The 21,048-nt window shown below is 41.1% G+C and overlaps 2 protein-coding genes across 4 annotated transcripts; one reads left to right on the forward strand and one right to left on the reverse strand.

Moving 5' to 3' along the window:
* Window positions 1-3,280: 3,280 nt before the first annotated feature.
* On the reverse strand, window positions 3,281-12,557 carry LOC135482595 (protein PRRC1-like). 3 transcript variants are annotated; one of them, XM_064762768.1, is made up of 11 exons: window positions 12,445-12,557; window positions 11,749-11,914; window positions 11,045-11,080; window positions 9,715-9,938; window positions 9,058-9,161; window positions 8,702-8,793; window positions 8,210-8,349; window positions 7,820-7,874; window positions 7,347-7,456; window positions 6,654-6,811; window positions 3,281-6,296 (listed from the first exon to the last, which is right to left on the reverse strand). In XM_064762768.1, the coding sequence occupies exons 2-11, from the start codon at window positions 11,906-11,908 to the stop codon at window positions 5,984-5,986; spliced, it is 1,392 nt and encodes a 463-aa protein (XP_064618838.1). In that variant the 5' UTR covers window positions 11,909-11,914; window positions 12,445-12,557; the 3' UTR covers window positions 3,281-5,983. The 3 variants fall into 3 exon arrangements, with proteins under 3 accessions (XP_064618838.1, XP_064618839.1, XP_064618840.1); XM_064762769.1 differs by having other exon boundaries at window positions 12,452-12,551; XM_064762770.1 differs by lacking the exon at window positions 11,045-11,080.
* An 86-nt stretch (window positions 12,558-12,643) lies between these two features.
* On the forward strand, window positions 12,644-21,048 carry LOC135499505 (DNA polymerase eta-like). The gene is made up of 12 exons (XM_064790300.1): window positions 12,644-12,731; window positions 13,131-13,270; window positions 13,421-13,573; window positions 13,813-13,931; window positions 14,150-14,302; window positions 14,828-15,506; window positions 15,809-15,933; window positions 16,390-16,556; window positions 16,861-16,990; window positions 17,280-17,451; window positions 17,658-20,166; window positions 20,396-21,048. Exons 2-12 carry the CDS (start codon window positions 13,153-13,155, stop codon window positions 20,472-20,474), a joined length of 4,404 nt encoding a protein of 1,467 aa, XP_064646370.1. The 5' UTR covers window positions 12,644-12,731; window positions 13,131-13,152; the 3' UTR covers window positions 20,475-21,048.

Genomic DNA, 21,048 nt, shown 5'->3' on the forward strand with positions numbered 1-21,048 from the left:
TATATTTGAGAGGGACATCTACTACTTCATATCGGGTCATTATCTTCTCTATTGGCCAGAGAGGGCAATAGCTGTCTCAGGTGTTCTGAGCTGATTGTGCAGCACAACATGGAGTTATACTTGAGAGGGATATCTACTACTTCATATCGGGTCCTTATCTTCTCTATTGGCCAGAGAGGGCAATAGCTGTCCTAGGTGTTCTGAGCTGATTGTGCAGCACAACATGGAGTTATATTTGAGAGGGACATCTACTACTTCATATCGGGTCCTTATCTTCTTTATTAGCCAGAGAGGGCAATAGCTGTCTCAGGTGTTCTGAGCTGATTGTGCAGCACAACATGGAGTTATACTTGAGAGGGATATCTACTACTTCATATCGGGTCCTTATCTTCTCTATTGGCCAGAGAGGGCAATAGCTGTCCTAGGTGTTCTGAGCTGATTGTGCAGCACAACATGGAGTTATATTTGAGAGGGACATCTACTACTTCATATCGGGTCCTTATCTTCTCTATTGGCCAGAGAGGGCAATAGCTGTCTCAGGTGTTCTGAGCTGATTGTGCAGCACAACATGGAGTTATACTTGAGAGGGATATCTACTACTTCATATCGGGTCCTTATCTTCTCTATTGGCCAGAGAGGGCAATAGCTGTCCTAGGTGTTCTGAGCTGATTGTGCAGCACAACATGGAGTTATATTTGAGAGGGACATCTACTACTTCATATCGGGTCATTATCTTCTTTGTCGGCCAGAGAGGGCAATAGCTGTCTCAGTTGTTCTGAGCTGGTTGTGCAGCACAACATGGAGTTATATTTGAGAGGGACATCTACTACTTCATATCGGGTCCTTATCTTCTTTATTGGCCAGAGAGGGCAATAGCTGTCTTAGGTGTTCTGAGCTGGTTGTGCAGCACAACATGGAGTTACTTGAGAGGGATATCTACTACTTCATATTGGGTCCTTATCTTCTTTATCAGCCAGAGAGGGCAATAGCTGTCTTAGGTGTTCTGAGCGGGTTGTGTAGCACAACATGGAGTTACTTGAGAGGGACATCTACTACTTCATATTGGGTCCTTATCTTCTCTATTGGCCAGAGAGGGCAATAGCTGTCTTAGGTGTTCTGGTTGTGCAGCACAACATGGAGTCACTTTAGAGGGACATCTACTACTTCATATTGGGTCCTTATCTTCTCTATTGGCCAGAGAGGGCAATAGCTATCTTAGGTGTTCTGAGCTGGTTGTGCCACACAACATGGAGTTACTTGAGAGGGACATCTATACTTTATATCGGGTCCTTATCTTCTTTATTAGCCAGAGAGGGCAATAGCTGTCTCAGGTGTTCTGAGCTGGTTGTGCAGCACAACATGGAGTTACTTGAGAGGGACATCTATACTTTATATCGGGTCCTTATCTTCTTTATTAGCCAGAGAGGGCAATAGCTGTCTCAGGTATTCTGAGCTGGTTGTGCAGCACAACATGGAATTATATTTGAGAGGGACATCTACTACTTCATATTGGGTCCTTATCTTCTTTATTAGCCAGAGAGGGCAATAGCTGTCTCAGGTGTTCTGGTTGTGCAGCACAACATGGAGTTACTTGAGAGGGACATCTACTGCTTCATATTGAGTCCTTATCTTCTTTATTGGCCAGTGAGGGCAATAGCTGTCTCAGGTGTTCTGGTTGTGCAGCACAACATGGAGTTACTTGAGAGGGACATCTACTACTTCATATTGGGTCCTTATCTTCTTTATTGGCCAGAGAGGGCAATAGCTATCTTAGGTGTTCTGAGCTGGTTGTGCAGCACAACATGGAGTTACTTGAGAGGGACATCTACTACTTCATAATGAGTCCTTATCTTCTTTATTGGCCAGAGAGGGCAATAGCTGTCTCATGTGTTCTGGTTGTGCAGCACAACATGGAGTTACTTGAGAGGGACATCTACTACTTCATATTGAGTCCTTATCTTCTTTATTGGCCAGAGAGGGCAATAGCTGTCTCGGGTGTTCTGGTTGTGCAGCACAACAGGGAGTTACTTGAGAGGGACATCTACTACTTCATATTGAGTCCTTATCTTCTTTATTGGCCAGAGAGGGCAATAGCTGTCTCAGGTGTTCTGGTTGTGCAGCACAACATGGAGTTACTTGAGAGGGACATCTACTACTTCATATTGGGTCCTTATCTTCTCTATTGGCCAGAGAGGGCAATAGCTATCTTAGGTGTTCTGAGCTGGTTGTGCAGCACAACATGGAGTTACTTGAGAGGGACATCTACTACTTCATATTGAGTCCTTATCTTCTTTATTGGCCAGAGAGGGCAATAGCTGTCTCATGTGTTCTGGTTGTGCAGCACAACATGGAGTTATACTTGCGAGGGACATCTACTACTTCATATTTGGTCCTTATCTTCTTTATTGGCCAGAGGGCAATAGCTGTCTTTGGTGTTCTGGTTGTGTGGCACAACATGGAGTTACTTGAGAGGGACATCTACTACTTCATATTAGGTCCTTATCTTCTTTATTGGCCAGAGAGGGCAATAGCTGTCTCAGGTGTTCTGGTTGTGCAGCACAACATGGAGTTACTTGAGAGGGACATCTACTGCTTCATATTGAGTCCTTATCTTCTTTATTGGCCAGAGAGGGCAATAGCTATCTTAGGTGTTCTGAGCTGGTTGTGCAGCACAACATGGAGTTACTTGAGAGGGACATCTACTACTTCATATTGAGTCCTTATCTTCTTTATTGGCCAGAGAGGGCAATAGCTGTCTTAGGTGTTCTGGTTGTGCAGCAAAACATGGAGATACCTGAGAGGGACATCTACTCCTTCATATCGGGTCCTTATCTTCTTTATTGACATATAGGGCACTAGCTGTCGTTGGTGTTCTGGTTGTGCAGCACAACATGGAGTTACCTGAGAGGGACATCTATTACTTCATATTGGGTCCTTATCTTCTTTGTTGGCCAGAGAGGTCAATAGCTGTCTTAGGTGTACCGAGCTGGTTGTGCAACACAACATGGAGTTACTCGAGCGGGAAATCTCAATCACATTGTCTTTTTGTTTCTTTATGCCTTCCGACACTTGTGGAGTGGTCAAAATAAGGCAATAGCTGTTTCAGGTGTGTTGGCAATGAAGCACTACTAGGGAGCTACCTGGAACATGCCTGGGTTCTACTTTGTATTGTACTGGCAGAATTGCAATATTCTGCTAAGGTGAACATTCACACCAGCATCAATGGCAGGCAAACTGGTGTTGGTCACATTACCAAGGAAGATAATGACTTATTCACTTTACAAATTTAGGTTTATTTTTTAAAGATATACATTACTTTGTAACAGGGTTATAACTGGTGCATTTTTAAAATGCAGACCTCTCAAAAATGTTTTAAAAATTAACATTGTACATCTGTATACTAATATTACCAATGCAACTGCAGTGAATAATGACTCTGCACTTAGTAAGAACTTGTTAGAACACCATAATACCCACAAAAAAGAAAGATGTATTAAGAAAATTTCAAAGTCGTTGCAGAGGATTACTTAACGGTTTAGAGAAGACTCAAAAACTTTATGAAACACAAAAGATCCTGCATGCTTATAAGAACTGGCTAGAACTCTGTTTTATTTTAGCGCAATAGACAAACCAGCACAAAGACTGTGGACAGATTGGAATGGCTTGGTCCAAGACAGCATGAACAATATAAGCGATTTTCACCAAAATAATCCAGCATATTTTCCAGCCAATTATTTTTGTTAATTCATATTCACTATATTAGAAATGGTCATGCACCAGCAAGTAAAAGGTTCATCTTTGAGTAGCTAGATAAATTCGACACAACCAGTTGTAACAGAAAAACAAAACACCCAACCAAGTCATCATGCTTTCAAGAGAGATTAAGAAAAAAAGAAAAATAATTGACCCTAAGACCAAACAGCAGAATGATATATACACATGATACAGTGATAAAGAAGATGCAACTTTGGAATGGAGGAGTCTGAAGTACATTTCAGGAAAAAACTGCACTCTGTTTGGTTATTCTGCAGAAAAAATGAAATATTTGAACAAAATGTAATATTTCATCCAAAGCTTCAAAGTCCCAAGTATCTACAATGCTACATTTGTACTTACTTTGCCAGAATCAGACAAATGATGTCATCACAGAAAGACCATTTAGGAGGTCAAATTTTACTATATTTTTTGTAATTCAGATCCACATAGCATACTTTGTGAGAAGGGTCCTGGTCAGGTCTAAAATGGCCAACCAAATGAAGTCACAGCACAGCTTCTATTGAGGGTATTTCAGAGATGCATCACAAAATATTTGCTTTTAACAATTAGTTAGGATTATAAAGCACCAACTACGCAATATCCTGTCACTATAGATTAGCGATAGCCAACACTAACTAATGCGACTCCTTCTATTTAGATGATGGTCAAGTACTGACCCCTTAAGATAATGTATGACTTAAAGCTTACCAATAAAGGACTTCGTCATCCATGGAACCCTGTACATGACTACATGTGCTAAATAATACCTTTCAAACAGGTGGTCGATCCAGGAGTAGTGTGACCCCCATTTATTCGCATAAATCTTGGAAATTGACCAAAATTGTTAGGATATTGACTATGAAAAGACATCAGGCTGCCCTCTCTTTCCCAGACTCCTGGATTCGCCACCCAGGATGGATGTTCAAGCGATAGAGAGAAGTCATACAGTACTGTACCACTTAAATCAAATCAAAAAACTCATAACTGAGCTGAAAGACTGCATAGACTGTTATTGAATTTGCTGATTTGAGATCAGTCACATTTGGGTCATTTTAATGTTGGTGTTAACACCAATGTTACGTCTACATTCGGAGTCAACACCAATGTTACGTCTGCATTTGGAGTCAACACCAATGTTACGTCTACATTTGGAGTCAACACCAATGTTACGTCTACATTTGGAGTCAACACCAATGTTACGTCTGCATTTGGAGTCAACACCAACTTCAAAACCACCCACTGCAACTGGCTATTTAACTGTCTTTTAATAAAACAAGGAAGAAATAACAATAAACTAAACAATAACAAAGACTAAAACCTATACAATATAATATCATTAGCCACATGCAGTGCAAAGTAAATTCTATTTTTGAATTTTAAATTCCCTTAACTCGATCTATGTGTAGTGTTGGTGATTTGAATAGGATAATCTTGTACGTAGAACTTATCGACACAGCTAAGACAAAACGCTTTTTTTACCCACTGTGCACTCACCTTTTCAAAAACCACAATGTTCATTACAAAACTGTATCCAATTCCCAAAACATCTAAGCACTTCCATCAAACTATCAAACTTTTCAACACATGAAAATGAATTTGTATTCAGGAAGAAAATACCATCATCTATGGCACTAAACTTGTTCCAAAATGAAGACAACTGAAACAATCTTTTATTTTTCCACCTTCATATTCATGGTAGAGATCACAGAGCTGTGTGACAAATTCCGTACACTCAAATGTTAAACTCACCAAAGATAAGATCTAGTTTGTGTCAATAGTATAAAGCATGCAATTCTCATTCTTATCATTCTGATCTAAAGCTGTCTGATGACCTACTGGAAGCTAAAACAGAGAGTACTGAACAGTTGCTCAGGCATCTCATTCACAATTGTGGAATTCCAGTCTGTTTTGTTTTTATTACATTCACTGCTGGTTCACCTTACGAGGCAACAAGGCATCACCTCCAAGTGGACGCCGCTTCAGTTCAACACTTGCATCAATGGTAGCCAATGAACAACTACTCTTTTGAATGGCTTCATGCAGTAGCAAAAAATGACTGGTCACTGCCAAGGGTTGAGAGAGCTCAGTCCAAGGATGTCATGATGTCATGCATGTCAAGAGGATGCATGCATTGAATACCATTGGCAAGTGCCCCAACTTAGTCCATCTGAATACAGGGCAAAAAGTTTCTTCATTCAGGTTATGCATGCAGTACACTGGCCGTATCTCAAGAAGTCATCGGTGGCAACTTCTGTTTATAAAGTCCAGCTAACGTTTTTGCGGCCACAAAGATCATCTCTTGTCGCGAGACTCCAGTAAGGGCGGCGTGCCATTCACTCCTGTGCACATGGGGTTGATATCTGCATATCATTTCGCCAATAGTCACTGAGTACCCTGACCACCTGAGTGGGTAGTCCTGTGGAGTGTCATCCTGTATCTGTTGAACATATTCCGGGGGTATAGGTGTCGCCTGTGTGAAGACTTGCAGGTTGATGTTACGGAGCGGATCTTTCAGAACGATGCAGCCAATATCGAACCATCTGGAAAAGGTAACGTAATATTCATGTAATGTGATGTAATGTGATGTAATGTGATTTAATGTGACGTAATATTCATGAGGCGAGGGAAAATAGAAAGCGGCAGAATTTTTCTTAAAGGCATACACTGTTCATGTACATTGTTGTTGTCAGTGTCACAAGTAAATAGAAATAAACCTTGCTGTTATAAAGGAACGAGACATGTCAATATTAAAGATGAAATTGACCAACAGGGTGTTTTTACTGGTCTATTGGTGTACACAATAGCTATGTTGAAAACATTTATATTCGATGCGTATTTAGTAATTTATGTGGTATTTAGTGGACCACTAATTGAAATGAATTTGGACATTTACTCACTTGTCAGGAATAACTTCTGCTAGAAAGTTTTCTATGGACATTATAGTTTGACGTTCATCAATGATTCCCGATCGCCTGAGATTCTCTATTCGTTCCTCAGCACCTTTCACACCAACAGTGAATCCAACCGGTTGGGCGGCAATGTTCGCTTGACTTCCCTGAAACAGTCACAAGGATAATGAAAACATCACCTCACATTTTATACTTAAACAGATAGGAAAACCGAAACATTTTTGTAGTATGAACTTTTTTTTGTTGGAGAATTCAGAAGAGACAGTCAAAATGACAGAGCTTAGGCATTTAAAAGGTTGAACTGACCTGTTTAGACAAAATATTTCTGTCATTCTGATTGTTTTTCAACTATTAACTCAACGTCTCTTCCTGGATACCCATCTGGATCAATATAACCATGGCTTAGTGGTGGAATGACCAATGCATCCATCATTATGAATGGACTCAAGACAGATAACCTTGTGTCATAAATCAAACTCTGTGGTGTCTCCTCTAGGTACCATCCATCCAATATATCCCAAACTACAGTCTCAACAGGGAGAGACACAAAGGAGACACAAATGGAAGGAAGGTTGGGTCGAGACCTACGGCTGGACAGACCAATAATGAATAGGAAGCCGACAAAAAGACAGCCTCACAACCAGCTGGAAAACCTTTAAATCCAATGGAAGATTAACCTACCAAACCAGTGACTGTAGCTTTTCCAAACACTGCCTGGAATGCCTCTCGTACTGGGCCAACTTTAGCCTCCTTGTCTGATGTGACGATTATGTCAACGTCACCACCGCTGTCTACAAAAGACAATGAATAGAATGAGTAGGTAATGGCATAGGGTCACATAATCTCTCAGTTTTAAATCACGCAATCTCCATTTCTGATATGATAATTTATAAGCACTGAGGCTCAAGTGTTACGCCAACCAAACAAGGAGGTCCTGAGACAAATGGCTTTTGTAGTGTACATCACATCCCAGAAAAAAGGTATGTATTGGTGATTTTTATTTCATTGCCAAGTTGCTAATGGCTATCTTATTACATCGAATTATCACATCTGATCCTGATGCAATAAGACAGCCAGATGTTTTGGTGGCTCATCTGCCTGGCATAACTTTATGATATGTTTATCATTTTAATAACCAGCAGTGAAATACTTACGGATGTACTGCTTCATGCCTGGATCAAGTACTGTTATCATTGTCTCAACTGAATTCTGAAGAAACAAAAAAATCCATAGAATGGGCCATCATGCAAGGTCCGTTATTCTGGAAAGCTGATGCCAGCTCACTCTTGTCTTCTTTTCCTTTTAGCATTTGACAACCATATGTTAGTGGATGTGACTGAGCTCAAGTCCTCAGTAGTGTCCCCCCCCCCTTATAAACGAGGAAAAGTACTGAGGTGAACACAAACAGAGATGTTAAACTTCCCAAGACTATGCTGAAATATTCCCAAGACAGGTACGTTTACTTTGTGTTTTTTCCATTATTCACAACAACATTTAGTTATATCGATTTAATTCATCATTTTTTGTTCATCAATACCACCTACTTTGAGTTTATTCATTATTCCACCTCCAAACCAGCCTGGTCCAGTTTCGAGGTTGTAGTTCTGTTGTTGCTGATAGGGGACACCAGCGTCTAATGGAAGATCGATTGAGCTGCTACTACCATAGGGAGCATGCGCTGCAGCTGAAAAAATCAACATGATATGAAATTGGTATTTTGAAGAGCTGAATTTACCAACCCAGTTCTTTCAGTCTGGTTTCTTATTGAAAGAACTCCCATAGGCCAAAGACTCCCAATGAAAAAGTTTGATGCCTCCTATTTGAAACATTCATGCTCAGATCAATGGGGTACAATCACAGCCCATATTTCAGAAAAATCTTCGAAAATGATCCTGAAAGTGATATTTCTACATTTTGAAAAATGTTTAATCTAATCCTTAAATTCTTCCTCTTTCTTCAAAACTGGGATCTGCCCCTGAGGAACGACTTCTTAAAAACAATGACATTACACTAATAAAAGTAACCTGTTGACTAACCTTGTGTTTGTGTTGGTGAATATTGTTGCATCTGCTGTGACGGAGTGTAAGATTGCTGGGGACTGGGGCTATAGCCCGGACTTGGTGGCATGCTAAAGAGACAAGAGATAGAGAAATGAACAACCAGAAAAAGGCAAGTAACGCTTTCATTCAATCAAGCACCTGAACATGCATACACTGCAACAGATTAAGAGTAATTTAGTTGACATCAGTTATTTTTTTCGCAAATTCTGCCTCTGCTCTGGCTACATACACATTGAACATGGTCCGTCCCCCCACAAATTATCACCATCAACTTAAGAGTCAAGATCTTTTACCAGAAATCACAATCAGAAATTTATCAGGAGTGTACATACCCCACACCTTGTGCTCCTACAGCAGGTTGCTGAGGCACGGCTGGAGGCATATAGATCTGTGGTTGAGCTCCAGGGCTAGCAACTGATGCCGGGTTGTAAAATAACTGAAGATGCAACAGAGAGAAAGACTCAACGTTCACTCAAGGGATACCAGGCATGAACAGATCCTCATTCCTGGGGCAAAGAGTCCCAGTTTATGATCATCCCAATCAAAGGCTGAATCTGATGAGCTAGGAGCCAAGAAGGTTCAAGCTCTTGGAAACATGGCTCGCAACATGATTTCACCCAGGTAGTATTATATAGTTTGTATTACATGAAGTTCTCCTTTTTCTCTGTCTCCAAGGCCATAGTGGATATAACTGTGGCTTCTTGCACTACAAGTCCAGTGACATCCACTTTGACACAACCAATGGATATACCTGGTGGTTTATGCTAAGGAAAGAAGCATGAGCTGGCCCACTGAGGGGACATTGGTGTGATAGTGCAATTTTACTGTAGCCAATCAACTGGGCTAAAATTTCAAGTCTAATGCATAAACCATTACATCTACCATCAATTGAAAATGTGCCAATTCGCCAACTTTGGCTGCGCGAACACTTCAATTTTTAACAGTACATGCGGCTCTTTGAACTCAGAATCGTATGTCAATATACTTACAGGCGTTCCAGTGGCGGCAGATGCAGACGCTGGATAAGTCGTCTGCACCTGCTGCGGCGTGTGGTGCCTATGAGCAGAGTATGGGTTGCCCGTGAACTGTGGTATTTGTGCTGGCGGAGGCACCGGCGAGGCCACTACTTGGGTCGGTGATGCTGGTGGTGGTGTACCTGGTGCTGGCGAGGTTAATGCTACAGGAGGAGATTTTGCAGCCTCTCGACTTGGATCTAGAAATAGAAAAGTTGATATATTATTCTGATTAACTCTCAGCAACTACAGTGGAACCTCCCTTAGCGGACACCTATCTATTAAGGACAACCTCTCTATTAAGGACACTAGTTTTTGTCCCAAATTGATAGTTTCTATTCAATTTGGCTTTTCTAATCAGGACACCTCTCTATTCAGGACAGCACTTGCCAGTCCCGAAGGTGTCCTTAATAGAGAGGTTCTACTGTAGTTTTTAGTCATCTGGACTTGGATACCTTGAAAATATGGGACGATTTACAATGCTGGATATCATATAGCATGACTGTCATGAGTGACCAAAGTAAGTGGTGCCATTTTTCCAAATGTGTGACACATTGATATTTGTGGAATGATCCCAAATATGTACTGCAGTATATTGTGTTTCTATAAAGTCAAAGGAATGGGTCATAATGTACCGAGAATAGTTTGTAACAGTTATATCAAAGTGTAGAAACCAATATTCGAATAAATATAAAGTGTATGCATTATCACACCGACCAGATGGTACCACATGCTGGGGTAGGTAATTGACAAACGACAGCCACTAGATATTGATTCACCATGCCAGTTGTCACATTATTTCCCTTCGCCGGGTATAAAGACCAGAAAATTGTTGTAGATTTTGTATCAGATAAAACAAATACCGCATTCAGAAATCTAATGAATTTCAGGGCTTTGATTTGGGGCCAAGACTATAACAGACATGTAGAAAAATCACCAGGAAATCTCCGAACAATTCCGAATAAAGTCAGTGATTCATGGTTGGAGTGTTGAATACCTTATCCTAAGTAAGGAATCGTGGCAGCCTCCAGCAAGCATCTTGCATTTATATTGCTTCTGAGTGTATCCCAAGCCCCCCCCCCCCCCCGAGCTGGCCCCAGACACATGCCCAGCTCCATTACAATAGCCTTGCAAATTATTCAAACATACAGGTATCAACATGTGACTTCATCCCCATGCATAAAGTACTTCCCAAAAAAGGGGCTCATGGAAAGGAAAACAGAGAGTTTGACTTTAAAAGAAGAATTCACCATGCCAACACCTCTTTATGAAACACGCGGAATATTTTATTTTCGGAGTAACTTACAACCATACTTCAGACGCGCATGGGCAGAGTATGACACTGGTAGTGATACAATTATAACAAATCAATTGAAAAATATGGCGGACAATAAAATGTTTTTACTTTTATTAATTGCTCAGTAGGTTCTGCTAAAAATCTGTTGAAATCTGTTGAAATCTGAACTGGTGCAAGGTGTTACGAACACTGCGCATAAATATTCAAGAAATGCATTTTGTAAAGTAAGAAAAATTCGGTGCCAAAAAGTGCCATTCTTGATATCATCGCTTGCCCTGGCATCGACACTCAGGAAAAAGGGGGCTGTGATTCAAGTCTCATCCGACAAACTGGTGGAGTATTCCTGCTTGCATGCCTCAAGAATAAGTAACAAAGGAGGAAGTTGACTGTTCTTAATTTTCTTTCTCTACCTTGGTTAAGGGTTGACCATAGGCCCCATGCTTTTGGCTAGAACTTGAAAGCCTAAAACAATTAGAACTCCTTCAAAATGAAGTGAATGCCAATTTCAATGGTGGCAGTCAGTTTATGTATTCCAGAGAACAGACTCCCAACCTTGTTTTTGGCATTCACTTCGATTTGAAGGAACTTTAATTGCTTTAGGATTGCAAGTTGGTGCCTGTGCAGGCTATGGTCAATCCTTACCAAATAACCCAAAGAATGTCCTGTGTCATCTGGAGTTTAATAACAAGGGCAATGGAAACTAAATTTCTAACCTGTTTTTAGTGACGTCTCTGCAGTCTCAGCAGCAGCATCTTGCAGCTGATCAGCAAGGCTGGTATCGGCCAACTTCTGTGTGACTTCCTGTGTTGTGTCTTCCAAGACCAAAGCTGCAGCGACTGGACTGCTTTCATGGCTGCTGTCTTCTTCCATCATCTTTAACTGAAACCAGAAAGTTGATGAAAGTGGCCATTCTGCAAGATTGCAACTCATCAACTTTTGTCTTGAACATCCAATCGCCCGGTTTGCCGATAGAGGCACCACTTGACAGATACTCATCCATGCACTATGCAGTCTAAAAGGTTCGTAAGATCACTTCTTCAGCCCTCAGGGCATGCAGGGTTCAGTTAGGATACCAGTAACCTTGCAACGTAAGGTCTGTGCCGTGGATATAGAAGTCATGATTCGCTCACGATGACTGAAGTTCGAAGATCACGTTGCCAGTTTGACACGCGATTGTATGGCAAAGTTTGGCCACTCGCATTGTACAACCTGTTCATATATGTGACAGTTTAAGGCACGGTAGGGCTCTAGAGAGGTGCCATATCATATGCATGAGTACATGATGTATTGTAGGCCTATGGCATGCATTGCATGTGCATGTGGCAAAAAATGACAGATGCCACGAAATAAAACACCGTTTTCTACTTTCCGAAGTCATGAATTTCCTTCAAAACAGAGCAAGGACATACCTTGTACCTTTGTTTATGATAGCGGTAAATGACAACAAAATGTTTTCAAACTGAACCAAGCTATTCGTGAAAACGTGGCACTTATTTACGTTTCAGTGCAGAAAATGGCTGGGTATGCCACGTAACGAATTTGAGGGCTTTCCCAAGGAAACGTCATTTAGGAATCCCGGGGATTTCCCTTAATTGGGTCAAACTGTCCGCCAACTTTGACAACCACAAAACTTACCAAAATAAAGACGATTTTTGCAGAATCTAACTCCTTTACTTCACTGAACAAGTAACAAGATGTTAAAGATTTATTAATCAACCTTTAGCTGTGGTTGACATGTTGATATATGAATGAGAGGCCGAGATAATCAATAAGAACAAAGCATGCATGCATTGCGCAATGCTCATACAGCATACTGTGACACAGGGTGTGTCAAAAAGATATCGTCAAAAAATACCAAGATGACTTTTGCCCAAAAGAATTGTTAGTGCTGTTGTGGCTGGCCCGGGGCCCCTGCGCTGCAAGTAGCCATGATATTATGAGACGGATCGCCCTGATATAGGAGTTGGATAAAAACCTTACTTTCTTTGAATAGGTCACGTATGACGTCGTAACCAGCACCAGGTCACAAATGAAATGATATAGGCCCTATTATTTAGGATAGTATTTATAACAGTATTGATTGTATTACTTTCAGACCGTCAAAGCATTAAATTAGGATGGATGCTTTGAGTGACGCTGACCAGTTTCAAGATGATGAAGATGAAGACTGGACAGAGACAGGATGGGCAGATCCAGTCCAGTTACCAGTACCACCTTCCCAACATGCCAAACGAAGTATGAATTTTATTCCAATAGTCCTAATAGCTAGGAGGGGGGGGGGGGCGATTAGCTGTGTTGGCTGCAGTAGAATGCAGATCAATATATGACAAGTATATGAGTTGAATTATTTATTTCTAGCACCTAATATTTCTCCATTGCTTTCAGATCCAAAACCTGCTGTTGTACAGAAAAAGCCCATGGAAATAGGGGAGACAAAATCAGATGTTGTATCAAGGATGACACTGAACGACAACAAGGCTGGAATGGCAGGACTTGACCGGGAAAAGATCAACAAGATTATCATGGCGGCATCTGCAGGTAAAATGCAACTTCTTCCTAGGCTTCCACCCCATCTAGAAGACTCCAGACCAGTCCTGAAAAATGAAATCATGAAGAGCTACTTTGTTCTCTCTGGAATGGCAATTCCTTGATTTCTGTGTTTTGGATGAAGAGACAAGTTCGATTGAGAAGATGAGAGAGGCATTGGATGAAAGTCGTTGGTGTAAATCCTCCACTTATTTTTCTTAACATCCATAATGATCCCTCCAAATTTTCAGGTTCAAAATTTTATGAAAATGAGAAAAAGAAGGAGCAACAAGTGATGAAACGAATTGATGAACAACGGAAGAAACTGAAGAAAATAACAGAAAAACATCTCTCAGATGGTGAAATTGAAGTAAGTACAAAGTGCAGGAAAAGATTGAAAAATTATTCTTCGATTTGTGATAGTGCAACATGATTTATACACAAGTAAAGCAGGTGAAATGTTCCCCCTTTAAGGATACTGTCTGACTCGTTATCAATTGATTGTTTCTCTTACTATTTTGAAATATTCTGTGAAGTCCCAGTTCCTGTTACTGTGCTGATTCTTTGATTTCTTTTCTTTGCCATCAGGCTGATCAGCTCCTTCAACAATTGGACTCAACCAGAGATTTGTCACGTACAATTGTCCATGTTGATATGGATGCATTTTATGCTGCTGCTGAGATGAGGGATAATCCGTCTCTCAGAGATAAACCTATGGCTGTTGGTGGCAAATCGATGCTGGTGAGTATAAAAAAACTGGGCAGTACAATGCTATTTGCTTACTTTACTTATAGTCCTCTTCATGCAAAGAGAGCACATAAAGCTTCCATCTTTAGTCTCCACCCACTTCTGTCAGCAGCCTGTCTGTGGATGTTTCCCTAGGTCAGACCAAGTGGCCTCGATTGACCTCATCTCCTCTTCTACTGTTCGGCGCCAGGTCTCTTTTGAACAGCCTCAAATGCCATTTGAGTGAGGTTGTTTATCTTTAGCATTCACTCTGACGCAAACCTGGTTTCTGTGTAGCTAGAAGAACAATCATTGGGCCACTCCGCCAGCCTTCTTGGAGTTTGATTTCACAGCTGATATAACAAGCTATTGTGGAGCTTACAAGGATGATCAAACTTTTTAACTTGCATCTGGGAAGGCAGCGGGTCTGGTGCCCTGCAAGATAATGTTGCAGTTCCCTGTTAAGGACTCTTATCAAATTGACCTAAATTATATCCAAGGGCGGTTTTCCAGTGTTTCATGTCGTGTTCCTTCTTTCAGTCAACATCTAACTATGCTGCAAGGAGATACGGTGTTCGTGCTGCAATGCCAGGTTTCATCGGAAAAAAGCTTTGCCCCGAACTTGTGATTGTTCCACCGAACTTCGAAAAATATACTGCTATCAGTAAACAAGTGAGGTCAGTCATGGCAAATTACGACCCTAACTACTGTCCGATGAGCTTGGATGAGGCATATCTGGATCTAACAGAACATTTGAAGAAAAGACAGACGTACACAGAGGAACAGCGGACTTTTGAAATTATGCATGTTGATGGACAGAAAATCAATAACAGACTGACGTCTGCTGGTGAGAATGTTGCTGTGGACAAAAAAAATGAAGGGAAAACTGGAGTAGACTTATTGTTGTCTGCTGATGTGAGTCAGTACACAGAGCATGGTCCTGTTGTAAACAAAGAGTGTGATAGATCGGAAGACATGTCTTCTGATGAAGAACTAGACTGCTTGATTCGGAACATTCCAAATAACATTGTCGACACTGGAACTGTTAGTGGTGAAAAGGCTAGAACATTGGTACCAGGAGCAGATTGTTCTTTGAGCAAATCAAAGGCAGTGGATCATGAGAAGAGAGGGAGAATCGTCTTTGGGCTGAGTGCTGATGAAGCAGTGAGAGAAATGAGATTTAGGATTGAGCAGGTGACGGGCCTGACAGCCAGTGCAGGTGGGTGGGTACATTGGCAAGTGCCATCAAACATTTTGTGTTGATGAAGAGAAAGTGTACATCAAGAAACAGGCTTCTGCATGTTCTCTGTATTTTACCAGACAAAATTATTAATCAGCCCCAGGCTATCAATTTTCACCCACAAATTTTATGTTACTATACGGTATGTTGTTAATGATAAATGAGAGAGTGTGCTTTCGACATGTCCTTTCAGATCTTTTAGCACTCAAGTGCTAATCAGGCATCCACCAATTGACATAGAAATATCTAATTAATGTTTGTACCACCTTTCTGTTGTCAAGGTATAGCACCAAATATGATGTTGGCCAAGGTGTGCTCTGACAAGAATAAGCCAAATGGTCAGTACAGAATTCCTCCAACGAGAGAAGCTGTCCTGGAATTCATCAAAGAACTCCCAATAAGAAAGGTACTTAATGTGAAGCCTTAACAGATACCCATAGGTCACTCAGTCATACCACATATTTGTCCCTATTTGGAATTTTGCTAAGATGCGAGGCCACTGCAGATTACCCTTTTTGCCCCCTGTGTTGGATCTTTTCTTGCCTTGGCATAGACACTCAGGTACAGGAGACCCCAGATTTTAGTCTCATCAATAGACTCTCGACTATTTATCCATTTTGTTGTGAAGAGCAAAGTATATTAGTTCCTAGAATCCTCCCCAGTACATTTGAAGAAACATACATGTATTCTGGATTCTCACGGCGGATTGAACTCGGGCCAAAGTGGGCCCTGCGCTCATGATGAATCTACACTTTGGTGCGTACTTGTACCTTGGAGGATGGATTGGTTAAACTAAGACACCTGTTGGGATTGTGAGAGTCACAATGATACTCATAGCTGACGTTCCATATTGTTCCTTCAGGTTATGGGAATAGGCAAAGTGTCTGAGAGTATGCTAAAAGCTCTTGATGTGACCATGTGTGAGCACCTCTATGAGAAGAGGGCTATTCTCTATCACCTCTACTCAGCAATATCTTTCAACTACTTTATGAGAATATGCATTGGAATTGGTTCAACGAAAGTTGAAAGGTCAGTATTTCTATGCTCTTGAGGTGTTTTGCCTCGAAAAACTGTCCCAAAAAGTTTGCAGTCGTGGTCTTTGTTATTTCTGCCAAAGGTGGGGCTCAGAGAACTCTGCGTTATTGCAGTTAAAAATCCTGATCTTGTGGCCCCTCAGCTCGCGTACATGTCAATACAAGTGGTTACAGATGTAGTGTAGTTGTCCACCAGTACTAAGTACCACCAACAGCACATTTTCTAAGGTTAAACTTGGTTTGAATGACTTAATCTTCAGAATTCACTTTTACTAAATTTGAGACGTTTTCCACTTCAGAGATGGAGATCGGAAGAGCATGAGTGTTGAACGAACCTTCAGCGAGATCAACAAACCTGCTGAGCTGTACAAGAAGTGCCTGGAGCTGTCTGCGGCATTAGCCGAAGACCTCAAGGATGAAAACCGCAATGTAAGATTCCCTGAAATTAGATTCCTTGGTTACGCATGCGCATGAATGCGTACTTTAATAGAGTCTGTTATGTACATTCGTAACCAAACACAAAACTGGACATTTTGTTCCAATTTCTGATGACTACTGATTCAAAGGTTTGGTGCACTCAAGATGTACCCCATCTTGACCCTCAAGCCTTGGATCCACTCCGCCGTCCTGGACTCCGTTCCGAGTAACTCTGATAGTTCAGAATGGATGTACCGCTCATATGATAACTCCAAAATCAAAATCTTTCGTATTATTCTAGGGAAGGACTGTGACTATCAAGATGAAGACAGTTGCCTTTGAGGTTAAGACGAGGGCCCAGAGTCTGATGGAATATACCTCTGATCCCGAAGTTATCTACTCTACCGCGAAGGAACAACTTAGGCTCGAGATACAGGCCTGTCAACCAAAACCTTTGAGGTTGCGGTTATTAGGTAAGACTGTTTTTTGTACTTTTAATGTTTAAATATTTGTCTCGATATCAAAAGCTTTCACAATCATAAAGAATAACCTTGAAATTCAGCCCCGGTTCCACAGGAATTCGTTTTCATGATTGCAGATTGTGCCCTTGCCTCGAATCACCTCTGTATATTTTGCATCAGTTTGAAAAACTGCAGTACGATATAACTTCTCATTTTAGGCGTGCGCATGTCAAATTTCCAAGACTCTGAATTGAGCAAGAAAAAGCAGACGACGATAAAGGACATGTTTCAGAAAGTTCATGAGGAAAAGTCAACAAAAATTGGAGACACCGTCTCTGTTCCTGTCAAGGAAGGTGCTGCAGAAAAAATGGATGAAAATGGCAATGTCATTGAGGCAAAGTCCACGATAGATGTGCCAAGTCAGGTCGGCAGCACTGTTGAGTCTCTGGGTGGAAAAACGTCTGCTGTCGGTAATGCAGACGATAGCATGGGTCAGGTTGGCAGTGACAAGTTCAATTTGCAAGCTTCAAAAGTGGAAAAGGGACAATGGCAATCAAAATTGTTGGACCCCCTAAAAGTGCCTCAGGTTGTCAGGGATGGTGGTTCGGATGGACTGATTCATGTTTCAATGGATGTGGATATTGACCCTGTTTATTTACAAGATACTGATGTCGATAGTGATGCAGAGTGTGAAACAAATTCCACTGATATGTTTGGAGATTTAAGTGAGAAGTTTATCAACAAACCTGCTGGTAATGTAGCTGAGTTTGAAAACAGTTGCCATAAAGAGAGTGAGGATTCAGTGCGGTTTATGAATCAAAGTGGTGCTAACTGTGATTTTTCTGACCTTGCTCCCATGAATGATGAGCCGGATGTGAGAAGTATGGATCGTTCTGTGATATGTGATACCAAGAACTGTGTGACTGAGACATACTCTCTTGCATGTGACAGTGGCTTGCCTGCTGCTCTGAATAGCAGTAAGCCCTTTGAGAAAACAAGACATGTTCTGGCAGCCGGTTCATGTGAAGATGTGGTTTTGAATTCAGCAATTGGAAGACAGGATTCTCGTAAAGTTGTTGTGGATTCTGACTTATCTGAGGATGCAGACATATCAAGCAGTGATACAGAAGTTCCTAAACATAGTAAAGAAGCTTTAACTGAGCCAACATGGCAGACTGTGACCAATGTTAGGGAGAGTAGATGTACAATAGATGCAGAATTGCCTGGTGTTAGTAGGCCTAGTGGTCAAACTGTTGATAATGAATGGAGGAAAGTTACTAGCAGTGGAAAACAGGAAGCATTTCCTTGCCCAGTGTGCAATGAGAGTATATTTTGTAAAGACATGATTGAATTTAACAGACATTTGGACAATTGCTTGTGTGGAAATAGTCAGCCTGTTAGTGAGAATCTCAGGAGCCAAAATTCGGGACTTGTTAAAAACAAGGGCAAGTCTCTTGCCAAGCCAAGAAAACTAAAGAAAGGCAGAGGTGCTAAAACACTCAGTGAAAAACCGAGCCCAAATTTGAATGAAACATTGGACCGATTTATGTTAAAGCAGGAGAAATCTTTCAGTGCGCTTAACTTTAATGAGGAAGAGAGTCGTGATGCTTGTGATTTTCTTAGCTATGAGGAGAGCTTTGCAGAGGAACCAGCTGAATTTCTTGGTGATGTTCTCAGTGACGAGGATGCTCCCTGCAAAAGTGTGATACAGGCCCTGGAAGAAGAGTGTGACCTAGACATAGTTTATACAGTAACTAGCTCAAATTTTGGGAGCCCTGGTGTTATCCCAAATAGAACTCGGCTAAATGATACCTTAGGTGTTTCACAAACTGAGCATTCGTTATTAGATAAAGATACTGAAGCTGCGTTAGTGACTGACTTTCCCAAAGATTTTACTCAAACTGGTGACATTTCAAATTGTGCCATTCCATTGGGACTTGTGACTGAATCTGAATCATTGCTTACAGGTGAACCATCAGATCCCGAGCAGCAAGCTTGCAAAGCACTTTCTACTTTGGCATCACAACAAGTAACGTCTGCTACAAATGAAACAGCAGCCATAGTTGAATCTCACATCAGTGGAACTGAACCAGAATCACAACCTAACAATAGAGTGTCTTCTGTTGTTGAAATGTTAGGTGTAATTGATGCATCTGGTAGTACACCACCCAAGTCTGGAGCCCCAAGCAACGTCTCCTCATCAACTTCAGGATCACAACCTTCAGATGGAGCATCTGCAGTTAAAATGTCTTCTATGGTTGAAAGATTCGTTCTTGTTAAAACAAGTGCTACTGCAGTTGACAGGTCTGCTGCAGTTGAAACGTCTGTTGCGGTCGAAACGTCTGCTGCAGTTGAAATGTCTGCTGCAGTTGAAACGTCTGCTGCGGTTGAAACGTCTGCTGCGGTTGAAACGTCTGCTGCAGTTGAAACGTCTGCTGCAGTTGAAACGTCTGCTGCAGTTGAAACGTCTGCTGCGGTTGAAACGTCTGCTGCAGTTGAAACGTCTGCTGCAGTTGAAACGTCTCCTTTGGTTGAGAAGTCTTCTGCAGTTGAAACGTCTGCTGCAGTTGAAACGTCTGCTGAATCTGATCCAGCCACCAAACCAAATGGTCTGCTGTGCCCAATCTGCAACAAGACTCTCCGAACCAAGAATCTTGAAAACTTCAACCGTCATCTTGATGCCTGTCTGTCGGGACTAAGCAAGAGGGAGCAGAAACCAAGGAAAAGGTAAGAATAATACTGTGATCTATAATAAGCACAGTGGATAAAGGTATTGGTTTACCATCAAAAATACATGCTCACCATTGAGATGAAACAATGACACACTAGAAATAGACAAAGGTCTAGTTCGTTTTGGTGTCCGGCCACATATAACTTCTTTTTATACATTAAACTATCAATCACTTAACAATCCACATCTATGTGGTTGCTTAAACTGTTTCAACATGTTTTTCAGGAAAGCAAGCTTGGATGGTCGGATGTCCAAACGGTACAAGGAAGATTACAGCTTTGAAGAGTGGGGAGAATGGGAATAGGGATGTCAGGCCAACATTGGCCACAACAAGTCTTCGTCTGTTTAGGCTTGTTTATCTTGTTTATCTTGTGATCAGAAAAGGCTCAAAGAACATTCGTCATTATAAAGTGAATGCTTGCTCTAGCTTGGCTTCTGATTTGAAAAAGTTAGAGCTTTTATGATTTTATGTTCCTACTCGAGTAATTATCAAGCTATTTAGTATTGAGCTTTAGTGATCTACTTGTATCAATCTTTTTAGATCTGATTCTGAGTTTCGGTGATTTGTAAACTTTATATGCCTGCATAGAGCTTTGGTGATTAAAGACTGCGTCTAGGCTCAAGTAATTATCAAGTTATGAGCAAGCTTTTTAGTCTCGCTTCTAAACTTAAGTGGTCATCAAGTATATTACTTCCGGTAGGTCTCTCTTCATACTTCAGTATTATCGAGCATCCTCTACTCTATCTCAGTACAATATTTTCCATTTGCCTTGCCAACCAATAGCTTTGTAGTAACTGATTTATAAGAAGTTGTTTCTGCAAGTTCAGATTGCCAAATACTCATAGCTTTAAAACTTTTTCTTATTGACTGTGTTAAT

This window comes from Lineus longissimus, chromosome 2 (genome assembly GCF_910592395.1).
Source record: "Lineus longissimus chromosome 2, tnLinLong1.2, whole genome shotgun sequence".
NCBI classification, from domain to species: Eukaryota; Metazoa; Nemertea; class Pilidiophora; order Heteronemertea; family Lineidae; genus Lineus; species Lineus longissimus.